The sequence below is a fragment of the Hemiscyllium ocellatum genome, chromosome 9 (assembly GCF_020745735.1).
Source record: "Hemiscyllium ocellatum isolate sHemOce1 chromosome 9, sHemOce1.pat.X.cur, whole genome shotgun sequence".
NCBI lineage: Eukaryota > Metazoa > Chordata > Chondrichthyes > Orectolobiformes > Hemiscylliidae > Hemiscyllium > Hemiscyllium ocellatum.
This window is the reverse complement of record NC_083409.1, coordinates 92,001,241-92,024,669: the sequence shown is the minus strand read 5'-3', so window position 1 is coordinate 92,024,669 and position 23,429 is coordinate 92,001,241. Positions and strand designations below refer to the sequence as shown.

General features: G+C 39.9%; 1 protein-coding gene across 1 annotated transcript in view; it reads left to right on the top strand.

Moving 5' to 3' along the window:
* snx7 (sorting nexin 7) overlaps positions 1-23,429 on the top strand; it is a 94,089-nt gene that overhangs the window by 37,196 nt on the left and 33,464 nt on the right. Inside the window, exons 3-4 of the mRNA XM_060830571.1 lie at positions 14,795-14,905; positions 17,900-18,058. Of these exons, the coding sequence (XP_060686554.1) occupies positions 14,795-14,905; positions 17,900-18,058 (270 nt within the window). The remainder of the gene's footprint in view (positions 1-14,794; positions 14,906-17,899; positions 18,059-23,429) is intronic.

The window sequence follows — 23,429 nt, the reverse complement described above, 5'->3', positions numbered from 1 at the left end:
TTCAGGAATGAGGCTGGCGTGCCAAGCGGGCTGAGATAAAAGGTAGGGGGGAGGGAATTTGGGGGAGGGGTGCTGGGAATACGAAAGGTGGAAGGAGGTGAGGGTGATAGGCCGGAGAGGTTGGGAAGAAGATTGCAGGTCAAGAGGGCAGTGCTGAATCCGGGGGTTGGGACTGAGATTAGGTGGGGGTAGGAGAAATGAAGCTGGAGAAAGTTGGATTCAGCACCGCCCTCTTGACCTGCAATTTTCTTCCTGACCTCTCCACCCCCACCCCATCTCCAGCCTATCATCCTCACCTTCACCTCCTTCCACCTATCGTATTCCCAGCACCCCTCCCCCAAATTCTCTCAGCCCACTTGGCACACCAGCCTCATTCCTGAAGAAGGGCTAATGCATGAAACGTTGATTCTCCTGCTCCTCAGATGCTGCCTGGCCTGCTATGTTTTTCCAGCACCACAATTTTCAACTTAGGAGAAGCAAGTTCCAGTAACTAATAATGAATAGAAATCGAGATAACATTGCTGAGAAAGTTTTTCAGTTTCTTTCACCAATGTGCAGTAGTAGTCAACTTATAAGGAAATTGGTGATGAACTGTATGATTTTAAAAAGCTCAAAAAAATGACTTATCCAGACTTTATCCAATTATAAGTCTTCATGAAAATTAGACAATAAAATTGCTCCTTTCACTTGATTCCATCTTTATTGACAGTTTCCTCAGAAACTAACCTCCATGTGAAAACTGATAAATGTAGCATGTTGTTTCCTGGTAGCAAAGGAAGATTTTATTTCAGTTACAGAGAATTCATCTTCAGTCATCCGTTTAAATTGACATATTGTGAAGGTTCTTCATATTTTATCATTTTCTGGAAATGTAGGTTCTAAGCTGGAGGGAAATAGGTTTTAATTTTCAACTCTGTGAAGATATGAACCTTTTTTTAATAAGAGGTCACAAAGCTATTGAGTGAATTAAAGACTGTTTCTAAAAAATCGTGAAAGTTTAGCTAAATGATTAGTGAACCAACGGAGATATTGCTAGGGTATTTGCTGGCTAGAGTTTTACAATCCAAGAGAGAGGGGCTAATAAAGCAGGATTGTTTCAGGGAGAAAAGATCTATAACAGCAGAGGTGCTTTTTGGTTTAGCAGCCTCTAAAACAGTTCGGACATGATAGAAGAGGTCTCGACTTGCTTGGAAGAAAACTACTGAGGCAAAAAGCTATGGAGATGTCTGAGAGGGTGAAATCCTACTGCGGTGTCAAAGACAGCTGGGGTTTAAAAAAAAAACCATGTCCACAAATAATGGAAAAGTTAATTTTTTGAGGATCTCAGGGGATGATATTAGTGAAGACACTAATGATATTAGTGTTGAGTGAATGTACAGAACTTTACTGAAAATGAAATTGATTAGTTACTTGAAAAAGGAGCTTTGGTGGGGAGACAGGGTTGACCCTTCACTGAGATTTGAGTGCCTGTAAAGTTGTTATTAGAAGTCAAGGGTTGAAGCGTTCTTTCTTCATTCCAATAGTAGTTGTATGCTGTAATATAATTATTTTTTCATTTTGGGAAAATAACTTAAGCTTTCTTATTGACAGGTTCTTGCGAATTTTTTCATAACTGACCTGTTTTGTATACTTATGTGGAGATGCCAGTGTTAGACTGGGGTGGACAAAGTTAAAAATCATAGAACAGGTTATAGTCCAACAGGTTTATTTGGAAGTACAAGCTTTCAGAGCACTGCTCTTTCATCAGGTAGCTAGTGGGGCAGGGTCATAGGACACAGAATTTATAGTAAAAGATCAAAGTGATTAAGACTTAACAGCAAACTAAGTTTGTTCAATATATCACATACTTTGATCTTTTTCTATAAATTCTGTGCCCTATGATCCTACCCCACTAGCTATCTGACAAAGGTGCAACACTCTGAAAGCTAGTGTCTCCAAATATACCTGTTGGACTACGACCTGGTATTATGTATACAAAGTAGAAATCAAATAAAGTAAAACTTATTGTCTATCAAGCCAGATCCTACTCTGGGATTTGACTTGCCTAGTAATACCATCTGCTGTGATTATGACAATATCCTATTTTTGGGGAACCTTTTTAACAATTCCCTGGATTTGATAAAAGTAGAATTTTTGCTGTATTTAAGATTTATCGTTATCTAACCATCAGCCCTTTTCACTCAATAGCATTGCCATGACTGACCCCTTCATTGCCAACAGCCATTGGCCAGAATCTGAATAGGACTGGCAATATACAGGGGAACCTCGATTCATCGAATGAGATGGGCGGGCACAATTTTCTTTGAATAATCGATTTATTTGGTTAATTTATTAAATATCTTTCCTCTGGGGCTTGGAACTTTTAAAATCTGCTCCCCATTCAGGAGGCTGCAGGAGCACACAGTGCGCGAGACCTGCCCCCAGCACTGCTCCCCGGCCAACCCCGCCACGCGCGCACACAGACAGTATTGTGGACAGCAGCTTAGGGTACACCCCCGTGTAGAACTCCAGTGAAAATGTGGGGAGAGAGAGCGGGCAGGTCATCAGTCATTTGGAGACGATGCCTGTTTAATCACTAAACAAAAAGATGCGATCACTGTTGCAAACATGTCTTTGATGTTATGTTTCTATAGGGACCTCAAGATCTCCTTTGGATAATCCGATTTTCGGATAGTTGGTATTCAGAAAATTAAGGTTCCTCTGTAATGGCTGTGACTACAGGAGCAGATCAGTGTGTATCCTGCAGCAAATAACTCAGCACCTGACTTGCCAAAATATGTGATTTAGATGATGAACAAGTCAGGACTGTGGTGCAATACTTCCCTGGATGCATGCAGCTCCAACAACAGTCAAGAAGCTTTATACCATCCAGGACTAAGCAGCCAGTTTGATTGGCACCACCTTCACAAACATTTCATCCTTTCATCTCAGACATTTGCCAGTAACCATGCACCCAGTACAAGAGGCACAGCATCTTCCAAACTGTCAATAACTGCCATAGAGAAAGACCAGGGAAGGGGATGCATGGAAACGCTGCCACTTGCAAGTACCTCTCCAAGCCACTCATTGTCTTGACTTAGAAATATAAAGTCATATATTACAGAAGTGGCCCATCAGTCCGTCAAGTCTGCACGGACACAAAAAAAAGGGTTGCCACAGTGGTTCGGTGGTTAGCACTACTGCCTCAGTGCTAGGGACCTGGGTTCAACTCCACCCTCAACTGTCTATGTGGAATTTCCATGTTCCCTGTATCTGTATGTGTTTCCTCTGGGTGCTCTCACAGTACAAAAATGTGCAGGTTAGGTGGAATGACCCATAATCTTGGAATGTGCAGGTTAGGTAAATTAGAGGTGGGAAAAAGGGTTACACTAATTAACATTAATCCCACTTTTCAGTACTTCGTCCAGACCCTTGAATATTATGACAGTTCATGTGTTCCTGGGAATTGATGTGCAAAATCATGGATTCCGTAGGACTATAGTTACTGGAGTTTGCCAACGGGATGACCAGACAGTGCATCCTAAATCCAGTTAATTTGCCAAAAATTTATCTAATATAAAAAGAAACTAAGCATTGCTAAACAATAATGTTTCTCCAAAATGAATGTAATTTGGGAGTGAGAAGTAGCTAGTTTTATGGCATGAATACCATCACTTTTTAAATTTTGATATTTGGTTAAAGTAATGGCCTGTTCTAATGAGAATTTAAGATTTTATCTGAAATAAAGAAAATAGTAGCAGGAGTAGGCCATTCAGACATTTTGAGCTTGTCCCACCTTTAAAATGATCACAGCTGATTATCCAACCCAGTTCTGTTTCCAGTTTCTCACAGTACGTTTTTATCCCTTTAGCCCAAAAAATTATGTCTACTTCCTCTTTGAAAATGTTCCATGTTTTGGTGTAACTGCTTCCAGACTCACCACTATCTGCATATAGACATTTATCTTAGTCCTAAATGGCCTATCCCGTAACCTTGGACTGTGACCTCTGGTTCTGGACAACCAGGTCATCAGAAATGTCCTTCCTGTGTTTACTGTGTTCAGTCCGATTCAAATTTTATTGGTGTCTGCAATATTCCCTCATTCTTCTAAACTCCAGTGAATATAGTCCTAACCAATTCTGTCTCTCTTCAAACATCAGTCCTGTCATCCCTGAGTCAGTCTGGGGAAACCTTTGTTGCACTCCCTCAATACTCAAAACATCTTTCCTAAGGCAAGGAGATCATAACTGCATACAGTAAGAGAGTGTGATCTCACCAAGACTTAGTATAATTGCAGCAAGATGTTTCTGCTCCTGTATTGAAATCCTTTCACTATAAAAGCCAATATACCATTTGTGTTTTTCACCACCTGCTGCACCTGCATGGTTACTTGCAGCAATTGGTGTATAAAAGGTCTTATTGCACCTCCCGCTTTCCCAATTAGTCGCCTGTTCAATATTCAGATAATGATCAGTTACCCTGTTTTTGCTACCGAAGTGGATAACCTAATTTATTCATGTTATACTGCTTTTCCCACTCACCTCAACTTGTTCAAAACACACTGAAGCATCTGTGTTCTCACAGCTCATCCTCTCACTCGGATTTGTATCATCTACAAACTTGGAATTGCATTTGGTTCCCTCACCTGAATCATTTTTAATAATTGTGAATAGCTGGGATCCAAAACCTGATCCCTGCAAAACCCCAGTAGTAACTGGCTGCTACTCAGGGGGTGGGGAGGGAAGACCTATTTTACTCCTAGTCTTTGTTCCCTATCCGTCAACTAGTTCTTTATTGGTATTAGTACACTACCTCCAATATCGCGTGCTTCAATTTTTCATGTTAATCTTTTCTGTGAGACCTTATCAAAAGACTTCTGAAAATCCAGGTAAACCACATCCATTGACTCCCCTTTATCAACTATACCAGTTAAATCCTTAAAACATTTCGGGAAATATATCGAGTTTGATTTCCCTTTTTTAAATCCATGCAGACTCTGTCTGATCTTATCACTGTTTTTCAAGTCCTCTGTTATTGTTTTCCCTTTTATAATCTATTCTATAAATTCCCCATTATGGATGTCAGGCTAGCCAGTCTGTAATTCCCTTTTTTTCTCTCTCTACCTCCTTTTTTTAATTTAATAGTATAATAACACTAGCTACTCTCCAACTATCGGAACTGACAAGAGTCCATGGAATCTTCAAAGGTGACTACTAGTGCATCCACAATTTCTAGGGCCACTTCAATTTGTACTTGGGGTTGTAAGTTGTCAGGCTCTGGAGATTTACTAGATTTCCATCCCAGTGATTTCCCAACACCATTTCTCAGCAAATGCTGATTTCTATCCCTCTCATTAGACTGTTTTTCCCAATTCTTTTTGGGACGTTTAGATTAGATTAGACTTACAGTGTGGAAACAGGCCCTTCGGCCCAACAAGTCCACACCGACCCGCCGAAGCGCAACCCACCCATACCCCTACATTTACCCCTTACCTAACACTACGGGCAATTTAGCATGGCCAATTCACCTCACCCGCACGTTGTGTGTGTGTTCCTTTGTTGAAGACTGAAGCAAAATATATATTTAGTTTGTGAACCATCTTTTTGTTCTCTCTTATGATTTACCCTGTTTTATTCTCTTCATGTACATAGAAGCTTTTACAATCTATTCATATGTTCCCTGAAAACTTTCTTTTGTAGTCTCTTCCTGTTTCTTAATCCCTTTGTCATTCTTTAAAGTCTAACTTTCTTCAAATTCTCAAGTATGTTGCTTTTTTTTTGACCCATTTGTGAGCCCCTTTCTTGGATCAAATACTATCCATGATTTCCCTGTTAGCCATAGTTGAGCCATTTTCCTGTTTTGGTTTTGTCAGATGAGCACAATTGTTGCATTTCCCGGTGACATTCTTTAATTGTTTGCCAGTGCCTATCCACTATATCCCTTTAAGTAACATCCCTTAATTTATCGTAGCCTGCTGGAGCATCATGATTTCCTTTATTTAGATTCAGGACTTGATTCTCAATCAATTATGTCACTCTATATTAATGAAAAGTTCTATCATATTGTGGCCACTGTTCCCCAAAGGGCCTTGCACAGTTAAACAGCCAATTATTCCTTTCTTATTTCACCACTTGTAGCCTAAAATCACCTGTTCTCTTGTTGGTTTCTCAACATGTTATTCCAGAAAACTATCTCATACACACTCCAGGAATTCCTCCCCTGTGGCATTATTATAGATTTGCTTTGCCCAATCTATATGCAGATTAAAGTCACCCATAATTATAGTTTTACCTTCATTAGTTGGATCTCTAGTTTAATGCATTCCCAATGTTACCAGTACAGTATGGGACCATATATACAACCCCAGTGTTGTTTTAATGTCTCTGGGGTTTGTTGGCTCTATCCGTACAGATTCCACATCATTGGAACTAATATCCTTCCTCACTAATGTGTTAATTTTCTCTTTAACCAGCAATGCCTCTCCACCTCATTTTTCTTTTTTGTCTGTCCTTAAAAACTGTTGCTGGATATTCTTTTCTTATTCCTGGTCACCCTGCAGCCATATCTCTCTAATCCCAAACATATCATTCCATGCATAACTGCATAATGGATAGTAAATTTTGAAAGTATTCCAGCTATCTTACTTAATCTAGATTATTCATTTTATTTTTCACCTCCACAATCTAGAAACAGTGATTTTTCAGTGTTGGATCATGGATAGTGAGATAGGCTTGCCTGAAAATAAGGCAGTGGAAACTTGAAAATTTGCTGATGTTGTGACGGGGCTTCATTATTAGTGGTGACAGTTATTCTAAAAATTGACAATTTGAAAAGTCCAGATGAATATGTCAAGAAAAAAATAGAGAAACCTAAGTATTTTTCCTACTCTCTGCTGCAAATGTTTGACTGAGTGGAGGGACTATCGAGAATTACTTGCTGAGCTATGGTAAGGCCCAATCTGGTGTTGATTATTAGAGTAACTGAAGCTGCGTGAGCATTGTTCTGAGTTCCTTATTTGCCAAACTTATTTCAGTCAATAAATATGTTGACCAGTATTTGAGGTTTGGTATTGAACAGGAACAGAGTTTGAAGCAGTTGGCTCATACACAAATAACTATTAGAATTTATAGCCGGTTGATTTTTTTTTTCCCTGAACTTCCATTTTCAATGAGTCAGATTTGTGATGAAAAAGCAGTTCAATTGATTTCATTAACTTTTGGACTAGCAAGTATTGTACACATTTCTTATTTGACTCCCCAAAGCTCCCCCAACAAAAGTTTGCCCATTGAGAACAGTAGAAGTCTTATCTTTTGATACCATATTATTTATTCTGGCCATTGATGCCCACACTGATTATCCATCTTCCAATCCCTAATTGGAATTGAGATGCCAGCAATGAACTGTGATTTTAAGCTGCAGCAGTCCATATGTTGAACCTATTTTTAGAGTGTTGCTAATGTTGCTGTTCCAAGATTTTTACTTGGCTACATTGAAGGAAAAAAGGAAATATTTATAAGACTGGTGTGACTATGAAGATCTTTGAAATTGTGGTGTTACCATCTATTTGATGCTCTTCTACTTAAAGTCATAGAAATGTACAGCATGGAAGCAGACACTTTAGTCCAACCCATCCATGCCGACCAGATATCCCAAACCAACTAGTCCCACCTACCAGCACCTGGCCCACATCCATCCAAACCCTTCCTATTAATAGACCCATCCAAATGCCTCTTAAATATTGCAATTGTACCAGCCTCCATCACATCCTCTGGCAGCTCATTCCATTCACGTACCACCCTCTGCGTGAAAAAGTTGCCCCTTAGGTCTCTTTTATATCTTGCCCCTCTCACCCTAAACCTATGCCCTCTAGTTCTCCCCCCACCCCAGGGAAAAGACTTTGCCTATTTATCCTGTCCATGTCCCTCATAATTTTGTAATTCTTGATAATAAAAATTTCAGATTTGGAAGATGCTGCTGAAAATGTGTCATCGATTATTGAGCTGATGCAATGTATGTTATGACTTCAGCCAATAGTAATAATCGACAAATCGGATTCTAGAGTGAAACCTGGCTTGGTAGACCATCAGTTTTGTTTTTATTTTTGTTAAACATCGAGGTCAGTCACTGAAAATATACATTGACAAGCTCTTGTGAATTTTTAACAAAAGAGCATATAATTAGCATTTTATGTAATATACTTTGCATGAACTATGAGAACAACCTAATTAAAAAGATTAAAACATTAAAAAGATTCGTCTTCTTTTTATCCCAGCAATACTCTTAGACTTTCAAACTTTAATGAAAAGTCACCCCCAGTCTCAGTGCTGAAGCTTCTTATTCAGCTAGTGCAATTGGAATTGTTTTCTTTTGTGCAGCAGTTTGTTCATTCGTTCAATGCTGTTTTTTTTCCAGTTACATCTCTAAGTGGGACCCTTAAAACAAACTGCTAACTTAACAAATTTGTTATTTAACATGGGTTCACTAAACACATCTTCAACAGACTTGTAGGATATCTTCCTCTGTAACAACTCCACAACCACCTTTCATTTACTGCTAAACCACTCTGGCCTTCTCCCCAGCCCTGGCTGTTTGGAGACTGCAAATAAAGCACCTCTGTGGCTGTATGCCATGTAATCCTTCATGAACCTGCTTTTGACCCTTTATTTCTCTATCTGCTCAAGACAAAAAATGCCTTAGCAATTATCTCAGATGGCTTTCTTGTCATGCTGTTTTGAAAGTCACTTTCAAAAAAGATCAGAGAGTCTTAGAGTCAGATTGCATGGAAACAGACAGTTCAGTCCATGCCAACCATAATCCCAACTAAACTAGTCCCATCTCCTTGCACTTCGCCCATATCCCTCCCAACATTTGATTTTCATCTACTTATCCAAAGGTTTTTTATGCCTTATATCTGTACCTGCATCCATCACTTCATCTAGAATTTTATTCCACAAGCGAACCGTTCTGTCTATATTGTTTTTTAAAAGTTGCCACTCGTATTTTTTTTTTAAACCTTTGTCCTCTCACCTTAAAATTATGTCTCCTAGTCTTGAAATCCCTCATCCTAGGGAAAGGACTCATGCCATCTATATTATCGATACCCCTCATGACTTTATGAATCTTTTATAAGGTCACCCCCCAACCTCCTATGCTCCAATGAAAATAAATTCCAGGCTCCTTAAAATTCAAACCTTCCATTCTTCGCACTATTCTGGTAAATCTTTTCTGAACCCTCTCCAACTTAATATCCTTCCTTTAACAGGGTAACCAGAACTGGACACACTTGTCCAGAAAAGGCTGCCTCACAGCGCCTGAGACCCGGGTTCAATTCCCGACTCAGGCGACTGACTGTGTGGAGTTTGCACGTTCTCCCCGTGTCTGCGTGGGTTTCCTCCGGGTGCTCCGGTTTCCTCCCACAGTCCAAAGATGTGCGGGTCAGGTGAATTGGCCATGCTAAATTGCCCGTAGTGTTAGGTAAGGGGTAAATGTAGGGGTATGGGTGGGTTTCGCTTCGGCGGGTCGGTGTGGACTTGTTGGGCCGAAGGGCCTGTTTCCACACTGTAAGTCTAATCTAATCTAATCTAATCATCCTGAACAACCTCAACATGATATCCCATCCTGTACTCAAAGGACTGAACAATGAAGGCAAGCATGCTAAATGTCTTAACCACCCTGTCTGCATATGACACAAAGTAGTAAATGTATTTTTCTTCCACTTGAGTCCAAGTTCTCAAATAATATTTGTCAGAAATTTGAACATGATACCTACCACAACCATAGCACAGTTCTGAAGAGTGTGCATACTTCAGACTGGTGCCAATGAAACAAATTACATTTTCTTGTGTGTCCTCAAGGGTCCTCTGCTTTGTTGGAGCTATACTCGTGTAGCCAAGTGGTGAATATTCTGTCACTGTTCTTGCGTGTGCCTTTCCAATGAGTAGACTAGATTTGGCAATCAAATGAGTGACATTCCAGCTTCTGATCTGCTGTTGGGGCCCTAGTATCTATTAGCAAGCTTTGAGAAGATTTGTAGCTCAGGTTGAGGTTCTGGATGTAGGTTTGCTCACTGAGCTGGAAGGTTCGTTTTCAGACGTTTCCAATGGTACCCAATGAACACAGTCTGCCGACTTCTCAGCAACAAACCCCAACAAGCTGACAAAACATATCCAGAAACCCTAGCCACTCTCCCCGACATCAAAGACATCTTGGAAATGCCTGCCAGACTACTAAGACCATTGGCATCATGCTGGTCCACCATCACACTAAAACAGCAGCTGATGAACTTGAAAGACCCTATGCAGATGACAAGCAAAACTAATATCATTTACAAAATACCTTGCAAGAACTGTAACAAACACTAAATTGGACAAATAGGCAGAAAACTAGCCACCAAGATACATGAACATAAACTAGCCACAAAACGGCATAACCCACACTCACTATTATCCTTACATATAGATGAGGGAGGACTCTACTTTGACTGGGAGAGCACATCCGTCCTAGGACAAGTCAAACAGAGACATGCATGACAATTCCTAGAAGCATGGCATTCCAATCAGAACTCTATCAAAAAACACATTGACTTGCATCCCCTTTACCACCCCCTGAAAAAAAGAACAGGAACTGACATCACCATGGGAAATGACAACATCGATCCAAAGAAACCCAAACATATAAATAGAAAGCGCGCTGCACCACCAGTGCTTCATCCTGAGGCTCACAAAAGATGTTACCTAGTATAGTGATGAAACGTCTGAAAACTAAACTTCTCGCTCAGTGAGCAAACTTGCATTGATGATATCTATGTGAGAGGTCCAGGAAAGTTTCTGGTTTATAGTGACCCCAGGGTGATGGTCGAGAATTCAGTAATGGTGATGCTGCTGAATGTCAAAGGGAGATGGCTAGCTTTCACTTGTTGCAGGTGGTCTCTGCCCCTCCCTTGTGCAGAATGTTATGACGGTTGGCACATTATTGCAGCTGTAAAATGCTGGACATTAGACACTTCTCTGAGGAAATCCTGTTGTGGTGCCCTGGAAATGAGATTTTTGGCCTTGGACAATTGCAAACCTTTTTGTATATAAAAGCAGAATACTCCAAATGGTGGAGATATGTTTTAAAAAGTGCTAGAGAAACAGAATTAAAGTTTTGAATCCAATGATACTTTTTTTTTTGCAATCTTCCTACCAGTTGCAGGTTTTCCCTGTAATTTCCATAGATTTCAATTTTGATTCCATACTGTTGAATATTGTTTTGAGGGCACTCACCTGCACTTGTCCTCTGGAGGTTCATATTTCTTTTGTCTGTTTCAGGACCATTGTTATAATGAGGTCTGCAACCAAGTGATCTTGATAGATCTAATCAATGAGAAAGATATTGCTGAGAAAATGGTACTTCATAGTCTGAATGTGATTTGCTCAATGGCTTTATGGCTTATTTGAGAGTAGGGGAAGGGACAGTTATTAGCTGAGTTTGTTATTAGCTGGTATTTCTGTGGTAGGGCCACACCACAGCATTTTCTACGTTGTAAGTAGATGTTGATGTTACACTTCTAAAACAGCTTGACTCGAAATGGTTGTCCTTGTGGGGCAGAAATTTTCAGTGTTACCACCAGTATCTCATTAGTCTCCATAGCCTTTGCTGTTCCATTGCACTCAGCTGTTTTTTGAAGTCATGCAAAGTGAATTGAATATGTCAAAGACGTCTGTGTTGGTAAGGATATCGGAAAGGGGTTGAAATAGATCATCCACTCAACACTTCTGACAAAAGATGGTTGAAAATTCTTCAGTCTCGTATTTTGTACATTTATGCTGGTTTTGCCCATCATTGAAGATCACATTCTCCACAGTCACTCTTTCTCCTTTTTAATAATCAATGGGATTGGGCTTTGATAGCTGAGCCAGCATTTATTGCTTATCATTAATCACCTTTAATAAAGACGTGGTGAGCTGCCGCCTTGAATAGTTACAGATTATTTGATATAATTACAGCCATAATCAGACCAGGAGTGTGTTTTGAGTTTTGACGCAGTGGTAGTGAAAGAATGGCAGTATATTTGCAAATCAAGATGGTTTGTGGCTTGCAAAGGAAGTTACAAGCAATGGTATCAAGTATCTGCTGCCTTGTCCTTCTAGATTATAATGGAGGTGGGATTAGTAGGAGCCTTGGTGAAGTTCTACAGTGTACACCGTTGCTTCTGTAAGTCAGTGGTCGAGGGAATGAATGTTTATGGATGTGGTCCCAATCAAGTGGTTTGCTTTCTCCTGGATGGTGTCAAGCTTCTTAGCTATTGTTGGCACTGCACTCATCCAGGCAATTGTGGAGTATTCCATCACACTCCTGTCTTGTATTTTGTACATGGTGGGCAATCTTTGGGGATTTGAGAAGTTACTTGCTATAGGATTTCTAGCTGGTTTCTATTCTAGTCCAATTCAGTTTCTGGTCAGTAGTTCCTCCAAGATATTAATAGTGAGAAAAAGATGTTGTGAAACTTAAAAAGGTTCAGAAAAGATTTACAAGGATGTTGCCAGGGTTGGAGGATTTGAGCTACAGAGAGAGGCTGAACCGGCTGGGCCTGTTTTCCCTGGAGTGTCGGAGGCTGAGGGGTGACCTTACAAAGGTTTACGAAATTGAGGGCCCTGGACAGGATGAATAGACAAGGCCTTTTCCCAAGGGTTGGGGAGTCCAGAACTAGAGGGCATAGGTTTGGGGTGAGAGGGGAAAGATATAAAAGAGAGGGAGATGGGCTGGGCGCTGGCAGATGGGTCTAGATTGGGTTGGGATATCTGGTCGACATGGACGGGTTAGACCGAAGGGTCTGTTTCCATGCTGTACGTCTCTGACTCTGATTCCGTGATGGCAGTGACATGGCTAGATTCTCTCTTGTTGGAGGTGGTCATTCACCTGTTGTTTGTTTGGCATGAATAATACTTGTTCATTTCAGCTAAAGCTTGACTCAGTTACCCAAGTATTGTGTGAATGTGCTGAATGTTTTGCAGTCATTTGCAAACATCCCTACTTCTGACTTTTTGTTGCAGGGGAGTTTATTGATGAGGCAACTAAAAGATGGTTGATCCTAGGGCACCACTATGGGGAATTCCTGCAGGGCTGTCCTGAAGCTGAACTGACTGATCTCCAACAAACACATTGCTATTTTTTTTGTGCTAGTTATGGCTACTATGAGCAGAGATTTCTCCCGATTCCCATTTAATTCTAGTTTTGTTCAGGTGCCTTGATGCCACATTTGATCAAAATGTACTCTTGATATACGGTACTGTCACACTCACCTTCTCACTGCACTTCATCTCTTTTATCCATGTTTGAACCAAAGCTGTAATAAGGTCAGGAGCTGAATGGTCCTGGAGGAACTTAAACTAAGCATCAGTGAGCATGTTATTGCTAAGTAACTGCTGCTTGATGGTGCTGTTGAAGATCCATTCCGGTTCTTTACTTATAATTTAGTGTAGACTGATGGGACAGTAATTGGCTCTTTTGGATTTGTCCTACAAATGATATATCACAGAAGTTTGCCACATTCGGGTAAATTCTATTATTGCTGTACTGGAACAATTTGCCTCAGTGCAAGGAAAGTTCTAGAGCATGCTATTGCTAGAATATTGTCAGTGTCCATGCTTTTGGCAGTAACCAGTGTCTTCGGACATTTTGTGATGTCACGTGAAGTGAATCAAGTTGGTTAAAGACTCCCCTCTGTGATGCTGGGGTTCTCCAGAGGAGGCTGTGCCAGATCATTCACTTGGCAATTCTTACTGAATGTCGTTGCAAATACTTCTGCCTTATTTTTTCATTGATGACCTGGGCTTACCCATTATTGAACTACTATTGAGTGTTTCCTCTTCCAGTGAGCTATTCAGTTTTTCACCACCATTCGTGACTGGCTAAGGCAGGACTACAGAGCTTTGATTTGATCTGTTGGTTGTGGACTTACTCAGCCTTTTTCTAACTCTTGCTGCTTATGTTGCTTGCCATACAAGTAGTCCAATTTTGTAGTTTCACAAGGTTGATACCTTATCTTTACGTACGTCAGGTGGTGCTCCTGATATGCCCTTTCTGCACTCTTCATTGAACCTTTGATAGTTGGTTATTTACCACCTTCATTCGCAAGTGAATGTGACCAGCCAGTCTTGTGTAGTAAGCACATGTTCACTGTCTAGGCATGTGAATAATGCATGACAGTTGAGGGCTTCTGCCTTGAATTCCATCTGTATCAGAAGAAAATATTTTCAAGAAAAATGGGAAAAATTAAGTAATAATTGGCTGGAAAAATAAAAATATCAGAAGAGTGTAAGAGCAGAATCAATTGTCTGTTTTGCTATTTTGAAAGGTTAAATTTATACTGTTTTGCTAAGTAATTTTATTTGAGTTAACTCCAAGGGTAGACTGTATTTCGAGAGATTAGCTTTGCTGTTCTGAAGAACGATCTCTGTACCCGAAACATTAACTCTGCTTTCTCTGCACAGATTTGTTAGACTTGCTGAGTATTTCCAGCAATTTCTGATTTTGATTCTTTTGGTATCATGATCTACTTCTCACAACTATCCAGTTTGAATTCTGTTTTCTATTTTGTTATTAATGTGATTTGATTATCTGATTTAACATTTTTTAATAATTTGATGTATTGCAAGTTCTCAGTACTGTAGTTTTCAACAAATCACCCTGAAGGAATCTTTGAATAGTTTGTGGTGCTTTATCCACATAATAAAGCTCACCTTTTGTAGTAGAAGATATATTTTAAGTATGTGACCATTTCAAAATAATCTGTACTGTTGTTCTCTGCTTAATAATGCCACTTATTTTATAGACAACTCGAAGTGAGTTTGACTCCTGTGAGTATGAGGTTCGTAGACGTTACCAAGATTTCTTGTGGCTAAAGGACAAACTTGAAGAAGCACATGCTACTTTAATTGTTCCTGTAAGTGTAATATTTCTAGCAAATTGTATACTTGGTTACTGGGATCGTACCAAAGTTTCCAAAAAGCATCTTTTATTTTTCACTGCATGCATGTGCACTCAATGTTACGTTGTGGGACGGAAGAAGGTGATCTATTACATAAAAATAATCAAATCTCTGTTCAAAAGTTCAATTTCTTCAACTAACCCAATCTTATCATCATTGCTTTGAACCCAGGGTTAAAGGTAAGCAATTAGACTCCAGAAGTTAGAGTTCCAGAGCCAACAATATGGTATTGTTTCTGATTTGATTCATTCACAAAAATGCAGACTGTTTTTCTAAAAATGGATTCTGTGGAGTAGGGGCACCTTAATAGATTGGTATCACTTCACTGTTGATGCTTGGAAACAAACTTCTAACTTTGTGCACTAATTACATAATTACTTACCAGAACAAAAGTGTCAAACCTAGTAAAGTTCTCCGTCCTATGATGGAAATTGTCTAATATGTTTTCTAGCCACCAACGTAGTTTAAACTTTCGGCCTTCCCCTTCTTGATGGATAGCGATATGAGACTATCGTAATGCTACAGGATTTAGCCCAAATTTAGTCTTTTTGTATTATTCAGGCAATTTGGGCTTTGCTGACTGTGATAGAGATGTACAGCAGGGAAACAGACCCTCAGTCCAACTTGTCCATCCCAACCCAACCCAATCTAATCTCTTCCCCTCCTCACCCCCGCCAGCAACCGGCCCATACCCCTCCAAACCCTTCCTATTCATATACCTATCCAGATGCCTTTTAAATGTTGCAATTGTACCAGCCTCCACCACATCCTCTGGCAGCTCATTCCATACACGTGCCACCCTCTGCATGGAAAAGTTGCCCCGTAGGTCTCTTTTAGATCTTTCCCCTCTCACCCTAAATCTGTGCCCTCTAGTTCTGGACTCCCCAACCTCAGGTTTTATAAACCTCTGTAAGGTAACTCCTCAGCCTCTGATGCTCCAGGGAAAACAGCCCTTGCGTATTCAACCTCTCCCTTTAACTCAAATCCTCCAACCTTGGCACCATCCTTGGAACATATTGGTGAGCTGCCTCCTTGTAACACTGCAGTCTATTTGGTGGGGTGTAACCACAATGTTTTGTAGGGAAGGAGTTCTGGAATCTCCATCAAGAAAAGGTGAAGGAACAGCAATATAGTTCCACATTAGGATGGTGAATAGCTTGAAGAGGAAATTGCAGAAAATGGTGTTTCCTTATATGTGCTCCCATTGTCTTGTCTTGTGTTGTGCTACTGTTTTTTTTTATTTCATAATTGGTCCAGCTAATCTTAAGTCACCTTGTCTGAAGATTATAACAGAGAGAAAAAGGTGGAGTACAACCAAAACACTCAACATCAAGAAATACAGATTAACAAAAGACTAACAAGAAAAGAGTAACAGAGGTGGTTGGTTATGTTTAAACGAGTAGAAAACACTCAAATAGAATAACAGTGAAGTAAAGTCTTTGATGGAAAAAATGTTGAAATAGTTGATAAGATGGTCGAGGAGCATGAGCAGAGATTAGCCTCAAACCCTTAACTGACTGCTTTGCTATGGAGAGCTTGAAGTTGGTCACCTGAGCCACAATAGTGTTCACGTGGCTGATCAGCTTGATTTGTTCCATACATCAGCTGTGTTGGCTGTTAAATCTAGAAAGTTTCTGTAATCTCATGGGACAAGTTCTGTGATTTTATTTTTCTTCTGCTGTTGTTTCTAGGCTGCATTCCCTTGATCGAGCAAAACTCCAGAATATTTGTTTAACCTGGCTGCACTAGATTTTGAGTGGGTTTTTATGTCCTGATTAAATTAGCACTGTTGTTTCTGCAGCGTGAGTGAGCACTGATTCAAATCACCTCATGCAGAACAAATCAACAACTGAATCTCCAACTCCTGTTATATAATCTAGTTATCCATTGAGTTTTCAGGGTGTGTAGTTATAAAACTTTATACTTCCAATATATAGCAACTACTGAACATAGATTTTTAAAGAACAGAACCTGTATATATATTCTTTAAAGGCCTTTGATAAATTTTTTGCTGTCCAAGGCGTATTTTTGCATGTTTTCTATTTCAATTTCCATGACATTGAAACCTTTGTGATACTTGAATGCAAGCAGGAATCTGAAGTGGAAAGCAATCACTTATTGCCAACTTAGTAGCCCAGTTGTCATCAATGGATGTTCTCAGCAGGTTTGTTTTATGAAGTGTGTCTAGCATGTTTGTGTGGAACATGAGTTTTATTTACGCTATGGTTGATTTACTTCTTGTGTGCAGTTCATGTGCTTACTGTGTTTGAAACTACAGAGAAAATCTAATGATAGATAACATCACAGACCTTATTTTTCAACTAAGATAAATGTATCTTTGCAGTTTTGATGCTTGCAAACAAACAAAATAACTATTTGATTGTTCTTGGAATATTTTGTTTATTTCATGGGCATGATTGCGATAAGAACACAACTTGCCAATATAACAAGTACACTTTCTAATAATCTGTTATTTTGAGTTTTCTCCATAATTTGCATTCCCCATCTTTAACCTCTCAAAGGCACAACGTTGTCTTGAATACAATTTTGTGCATCAAAGTGGTTGTCATTCAAGTGAGCCGTGTTAATAATTGTCAATGTGCCTTTGGTATTGATTAGATTTCAAACCACAGAAAATACAAGCTTGAACAAATTAATCAAACCTACCCCTTGCTATTTTTGAATGGTATTACAGGAATTCTTTTGTACACTCCTGCTATTTTAGCTAAAAATGCCAGTCATTCCCATAAATTCAATGCATTTGGAGTTCAGATGCATTTTGCAGTTGATTTTATATAGAAACTCTAAGATACGTTTTCTCATTTATTTTAGCAGTCTTATTTTGAAATAAATTGTCAAAATAAAACTGCAGTGGTGCGATAATTCATTGTGGATGAGTATTCCATAATTGTGAATGTAAAAATATTTTAACTTTCTCTTTTTCCTTAGCCATTGCCAGAGAAGTTTGTAATGAGAGGTATGGTGGAACGCTTCAATGAAGATTTTGTAGCAACGCGACAGAAGGCACTACATAAATTTTTAAACAGAATTGCTGACCACCCCACTCTGTCTTTTAATGAAAATTTCAAAATATTTCTAACAGTACAGGTATGGGTTAACTCTTCCTCTCTATCTATTAATTTGCAAAAGTTCCTTAGGATAGTGTCCTAGGTCCAGTCATGTTCAGCTGCTCCATCAACGGCCTTCTGTCCACCATAAAGTCAGAAGTGGGGATGTTCACTGATGATTGCACCATTTGCAACCCTTCAGATAGTGAAGCAGTCTGTGTGCAGCAAGATCTGGACAATATCCAAGTTTGTGCTAAAAAGTGACATGTAAGATTCATGCTATACAAATGTCAGGCAATGAACATCTCCAATAAGAGACAAACTAACCATTGCCCCATGGTATTTAATGGTTTTACTATCACTGAACCCACAATTGTCAACATCCTGGGGGATACCATTGACCAGAAACTCAGCTTGACTTGCCATATAAATACAGTGACTACAACGGTAGGTCAGTGACGAGGAATACCTCAGTGAGTAACTCCTGACTCTCCAGAATCTATCTGTCATCTACAAGGAACAAGTCAGGAGTGTCGTGGAGTACTCCCCAGTTGCCCAGATGAGTACAGCCCCAACAACAGTTTGGACTTGATACCATTCAGGTTACAACAGCCTGCTTGGTAAACACCAGAACCACAAACGTGCACTCCGTGAGCTTTGAAAGGATTTGTAGCTCAGGTTGAGGTTCTGGATGGAAGTTTGCTCACTGAGCTGGAAGGTTCGTTTTCAGATGTTTTGTCACCATAATAGATAATATCAACAGTGAACCTCCAGTGAAGCACTGGTGTAAGTGACCTGCTTTATAGTTGTGTTTAGATTTCCTTGGGTTGGTGGTGTCATTTCCTGTGGTGATGTCATTTCTGTTCTTTTTCTCAGAGGGTGATAAATGGGGTTCAAGTCAATGTGTTTGTTGATAGGATTCCGGTTGGAAAGCCATGATTCTAGGAATTCTTGTGTGTCTTGTTTGGCTTGTCCTAGAATGGATGTGTCAAAATGGTGTCCTTCCTCATTTCTATGTAAGGATACTAATGGGAGTGGGTCATGTCTTTTTGTGGCTAGCTGATGTTCATGTATCCTGTTGCCTAGTTTTCTGCCTGCTTGTCCAATGTCGTGTTTGTTACAGTTCTTGCAAGGTATTTTGTAAATGATGTTCGTTTTGTTTCTTGTCTGTATAGAGTCTTTTAAAATCATTAGCTGCTGTTTTAATGTATTGGTGGGTTTGTGCCTAGAAAACCAGCACACTTCCATCTAATGGAGCAAGGGCAGCAGATACATGGGAACACCATCACCTGCAAGTACCCTCTCTAAACCACTTTTGAAAATGCTTCACTGTTCCTTCACTATCACTGGGTCAAAATTCCAGAATCCACTCCGAAATGGCATTGAAGGTGTACCTTCAGCACGTGGACCACAGCGGTTCAAGAAGGCAATCACCATCACTTAATGGCAACTAGAAATGGACAATAAATGCTGGCCCAGTTGGTGCCCATGCCCCACAAGTGAACAGACTTTTAAAAGTACAGAATTGTGCAGGGAGGCCTGTGACCTGTGGAGTGCGACAAGGATTGGTGCTGGGTCCTCTCTTTTTTTGTCATTTACATAAATGATTTGGGTGCGAGCATAAGAGGTACAGTTAGTAAGTTTGCAGATGACACCAAAATTGGAGGTGTAGTGGACAGCGAAGATGGTTACCTCAGATTATTACAGGATCTGGACCAGATGTGCCAATGGGCTAAGAAGTGGCAGATGGAGTTTAATCCAGATAAATGCGAGGTGCTGCATTTTGGGAAAGCAGATCTTAGCAGGAGTTATACACTTAATGGTAAGATCCTAGGGAGTGTTGCTGAACAAAGAGACCTTGGAGTGCAAGTTCATAGCTCCTTGAAAGTGGAGTCGCAGGTAGATAGGATAGTGAAGAAGGCATTTGGTATGCTTTCCTTTATTGGTCAGAGTATTGAGTACAGGAGTTGGAAGGTCATGTTATGACTGTACAGGACATTGATTAGGCCACTGTTGGAATACTGCGTGCAATTCTGATCTCCTTCCTATCGGAAAGATGCTGTGAAACTTGAAAGGGTTCAGAAAAGATTTACAAGGATGTTGCCTGGGTTGGAGGATTTGAGCTATAGGGAGAGGCTGAATAGGCTGGGACTGTTTTCCCTGGAGGGTCGGAGGCTGAGGGATGACCTTTATAGATGTTTACAAAATTATGAGGGGCATGGATAGGATAAATAGGTAAAGTCTTTTTCCTGGGGTCGGGGAGTCCAGAACTAGAGGGCATAGGTTGAGGATGAGAGGGGAAAGATAGAAAAGAGATTGAAGGGGCAACTTTTTCACGCAGAGGGTGGTATGTGTATGGAATGAGCTGCCAGAGGATGTGTTGGAGGTTGGTACAATTGCAACATTCAAGAGGCATTTAGATGGTATATGTAAAGGAAGGGTTTGGAGGGATATGGACCGGGTGCTGGCAGGTGGAAATAGATTGGATTAGGATATCTGGTCAGCATGGATCGAAGGGTCTGTTTCTGTGCTGTACATCTCTATGACTCTATACATGCTTTAAAACATTGCCTAATAAAATATATGTATTTGTGTTTTCAGTATAAACAATATTTGAGTTGATATTTCTCAAGGGTAGTTGTTTCTCAAAATAATTAATCTGTTTGGATTTCATTATATCATTGGGGTAGGTTTTCCTCTGGACATACCATTGTTATGTGGGTGTAGATCAGGATCCCTCAGAATACTCATTGTAACACTCTGAAGGGATTGCCTGGGAATCTGAATTTTATGCTGGGCAGTTTCACTACGCCTGGAAATTTACAAAAATCTTCACTGAATCAAAGGCTCGAGCTGATTTTGATGAAATTAAGTAAAATAATTTTGTCAATAAAAGTTGACTATTAAATGCATAGTTACTCAGGAGTCAGACTATTAAAATGACTTAACTACTTACCTTGCTGGCATGCCCCAGACCCTGACTCAACATGCCTTCTGAATGAGGCTAGGACACTACCATATGAAACGTTTGTAGTATCATCCTGTAGATGAGATAATTAGCTTCCAACAACCACAACCATCTTCCATTCCAAGTAACATATGAAACTTCAGCGATGTGAGGAACAGTATGTAAAATTCGAGTGAGGGATAATGGTTTTTGTTATGCAAAGCACTAATAAAGAGCTTCAGATATTTAGGAATTTAAAATTGATTCACAAGCCATGTGGAGGTGAAAATATGTTTTTGTTTCATTCATGTAGAATGATCCACGATTATTAAATCTAAGGGTAATAGTTTTCTGGAACTTGTTTTGAAAACATAGAACAAAAATCTATGTTGAATGCTTAATGAAAGGAATATGAACATGTGGTAGAATACTTACTGTGCACCAGTAAATTTCAATTTTTTGATGAGATTACAGATCTTTTTCACACATATCATAACTAGCTCAGATTCTGGAAATTCTGACTTTTCTCATCCACTACTAAAAATTAAACTCTGATTTGCACCCTGAACTCATTGAGTTTAGCAAAAGTGCATTGAAAATGTGCAGTGTAGATCCTAGGTAAAGTAGCCATTGTCCCAGAAGACTGTAGGGCTGCGCTGTCATTTGATCAGACTGGTGGTAAATTTAATTTGAGGGTCACAATGCTTTTAGGGGAAGGACGAGGTTGAAAAGTGAGACCTTAATGATAACCAATCCTAGCACTCTTGGAAAAGACATGTAAATCGTGAATCCAAGCATCATGTTCACATCATATGGATCGAAGACCTCTAATCCAAACCTTTATTGCACATTGTTCATTCTCTCAACCAAATGTTGATACTGAAAGCAATAGAAGAATATGGTGAAAACTACAAGACTACCAATGTAGTTCTTTAGATTAGATTAGATTAGACTTACAGTGTGGAAACAGGCCCTTCGGCCCAACAAGTCCACACCGACCCGCCGAAGCGAAACCCACCCATACCCCTACATTTACCCCTTACCTAACACTACGGGCAATTTAGCGTGGCCAATTCACCTGACCCGCACATCTTTGGACTGTGGGAGGAAACCGGAGCACCCGGAGGAAACCCACGCAGACACGGGGAGAACGTGCAAACTCCACACAGTCAGTCACCTGAGTCGGGAAATGAACCCGGGTCTCAGGTGCTGTGAGGCAGCAGTGCTAACCACTGTGCCACCGTGCCGCCCACGAACATTCTATTAATGTTTTACTTGGTATGGCATGTCCAGTGAAAGATGTGTACCTCACCCTGTATTTTCTCCTTGGCCTATTTGCAGGTCACTTATATATGCTACTCTTGCCTTGTTATAGTGGCGTATAGATTGAAAATCCATGAAGTATACGTCGTCAGAGGTTATGATTTCTAGTAAATAGGAACCTGCAATTCCACTCTGTGGTTGTGCCCATCATTTTGGATGTTCCTAAACTATTATCATAATTTAGTCCAGAAAGTAATTGACTAAATCCTACTGCAAGTTTATTTTTAAGAAATGTTTCTGCAATCCTGCCAAGATGCATCAAACTGCTCCCAGGAAACCAAAAGGAAATTTTATGGGACATGCTTTAATAAAAACATTTGGGACAATGGCATGAACTAGTTTGATGTACTTCATAAGAATGTTAATAAAAGCTATGCAGTAGCTTACTTTGTTCTGAAATTCAATGATTCATAGACTGTTGCCTTAGGATTACAAGTTTATATGAATAATAGGATTTTACAGTTCACAAAGAGGCTCTCTTGCTCTAAAAGTCTGGGCTAAATGTACACAGTCTCTCAGATCTTGCTCCATAAGCTTTAAGTTTTTTTTTGAATATTTATTCAATTCTCTCCGATTAACACCGTTAAGAATTCTGCCATACCTATTTCTGGAACATTCTGTATACTGCGTTGAACTTTCCTGTCAATCTTTTGATGATTTTCATTTTATACTTTCTAGATACTGAGCTAATAACCAATGAAAATAGATTTTCCTGGACCATAATATAAATTTTGAACACCTGTACCAGATAACCATACAACTATCTTTGTTCTAAAGAATGTAGCCCAGTTTTGATAGCTTCTCCTCAGACACTTGGACAACATCTGAGTTTAGTTATTTCTTCTGAATGGTTTATTGTCACTTATACTCCGCAGTGGAAACTTCAACTGCTGCCACAATCCCGTACCATTTTGAATAGTTTAAGAATGAAAAGGAGGAGCTGAAATGGAGTCAATTTTTGTTCCAGCACCTCCGCCATGAGCCCTGAACCCCGAACCAGTTGATCAGTGACACCTGCGCCACCACTCCTCCCTGCCTGTGCTGGACCCACCAAAGTCAGAGCCCCATTCTTCAGGCACCATCTGGGCCCAACTTAGTAGGCCGCTGATGCCAGTTCCCTTACTGGACCCACATTCTCCCT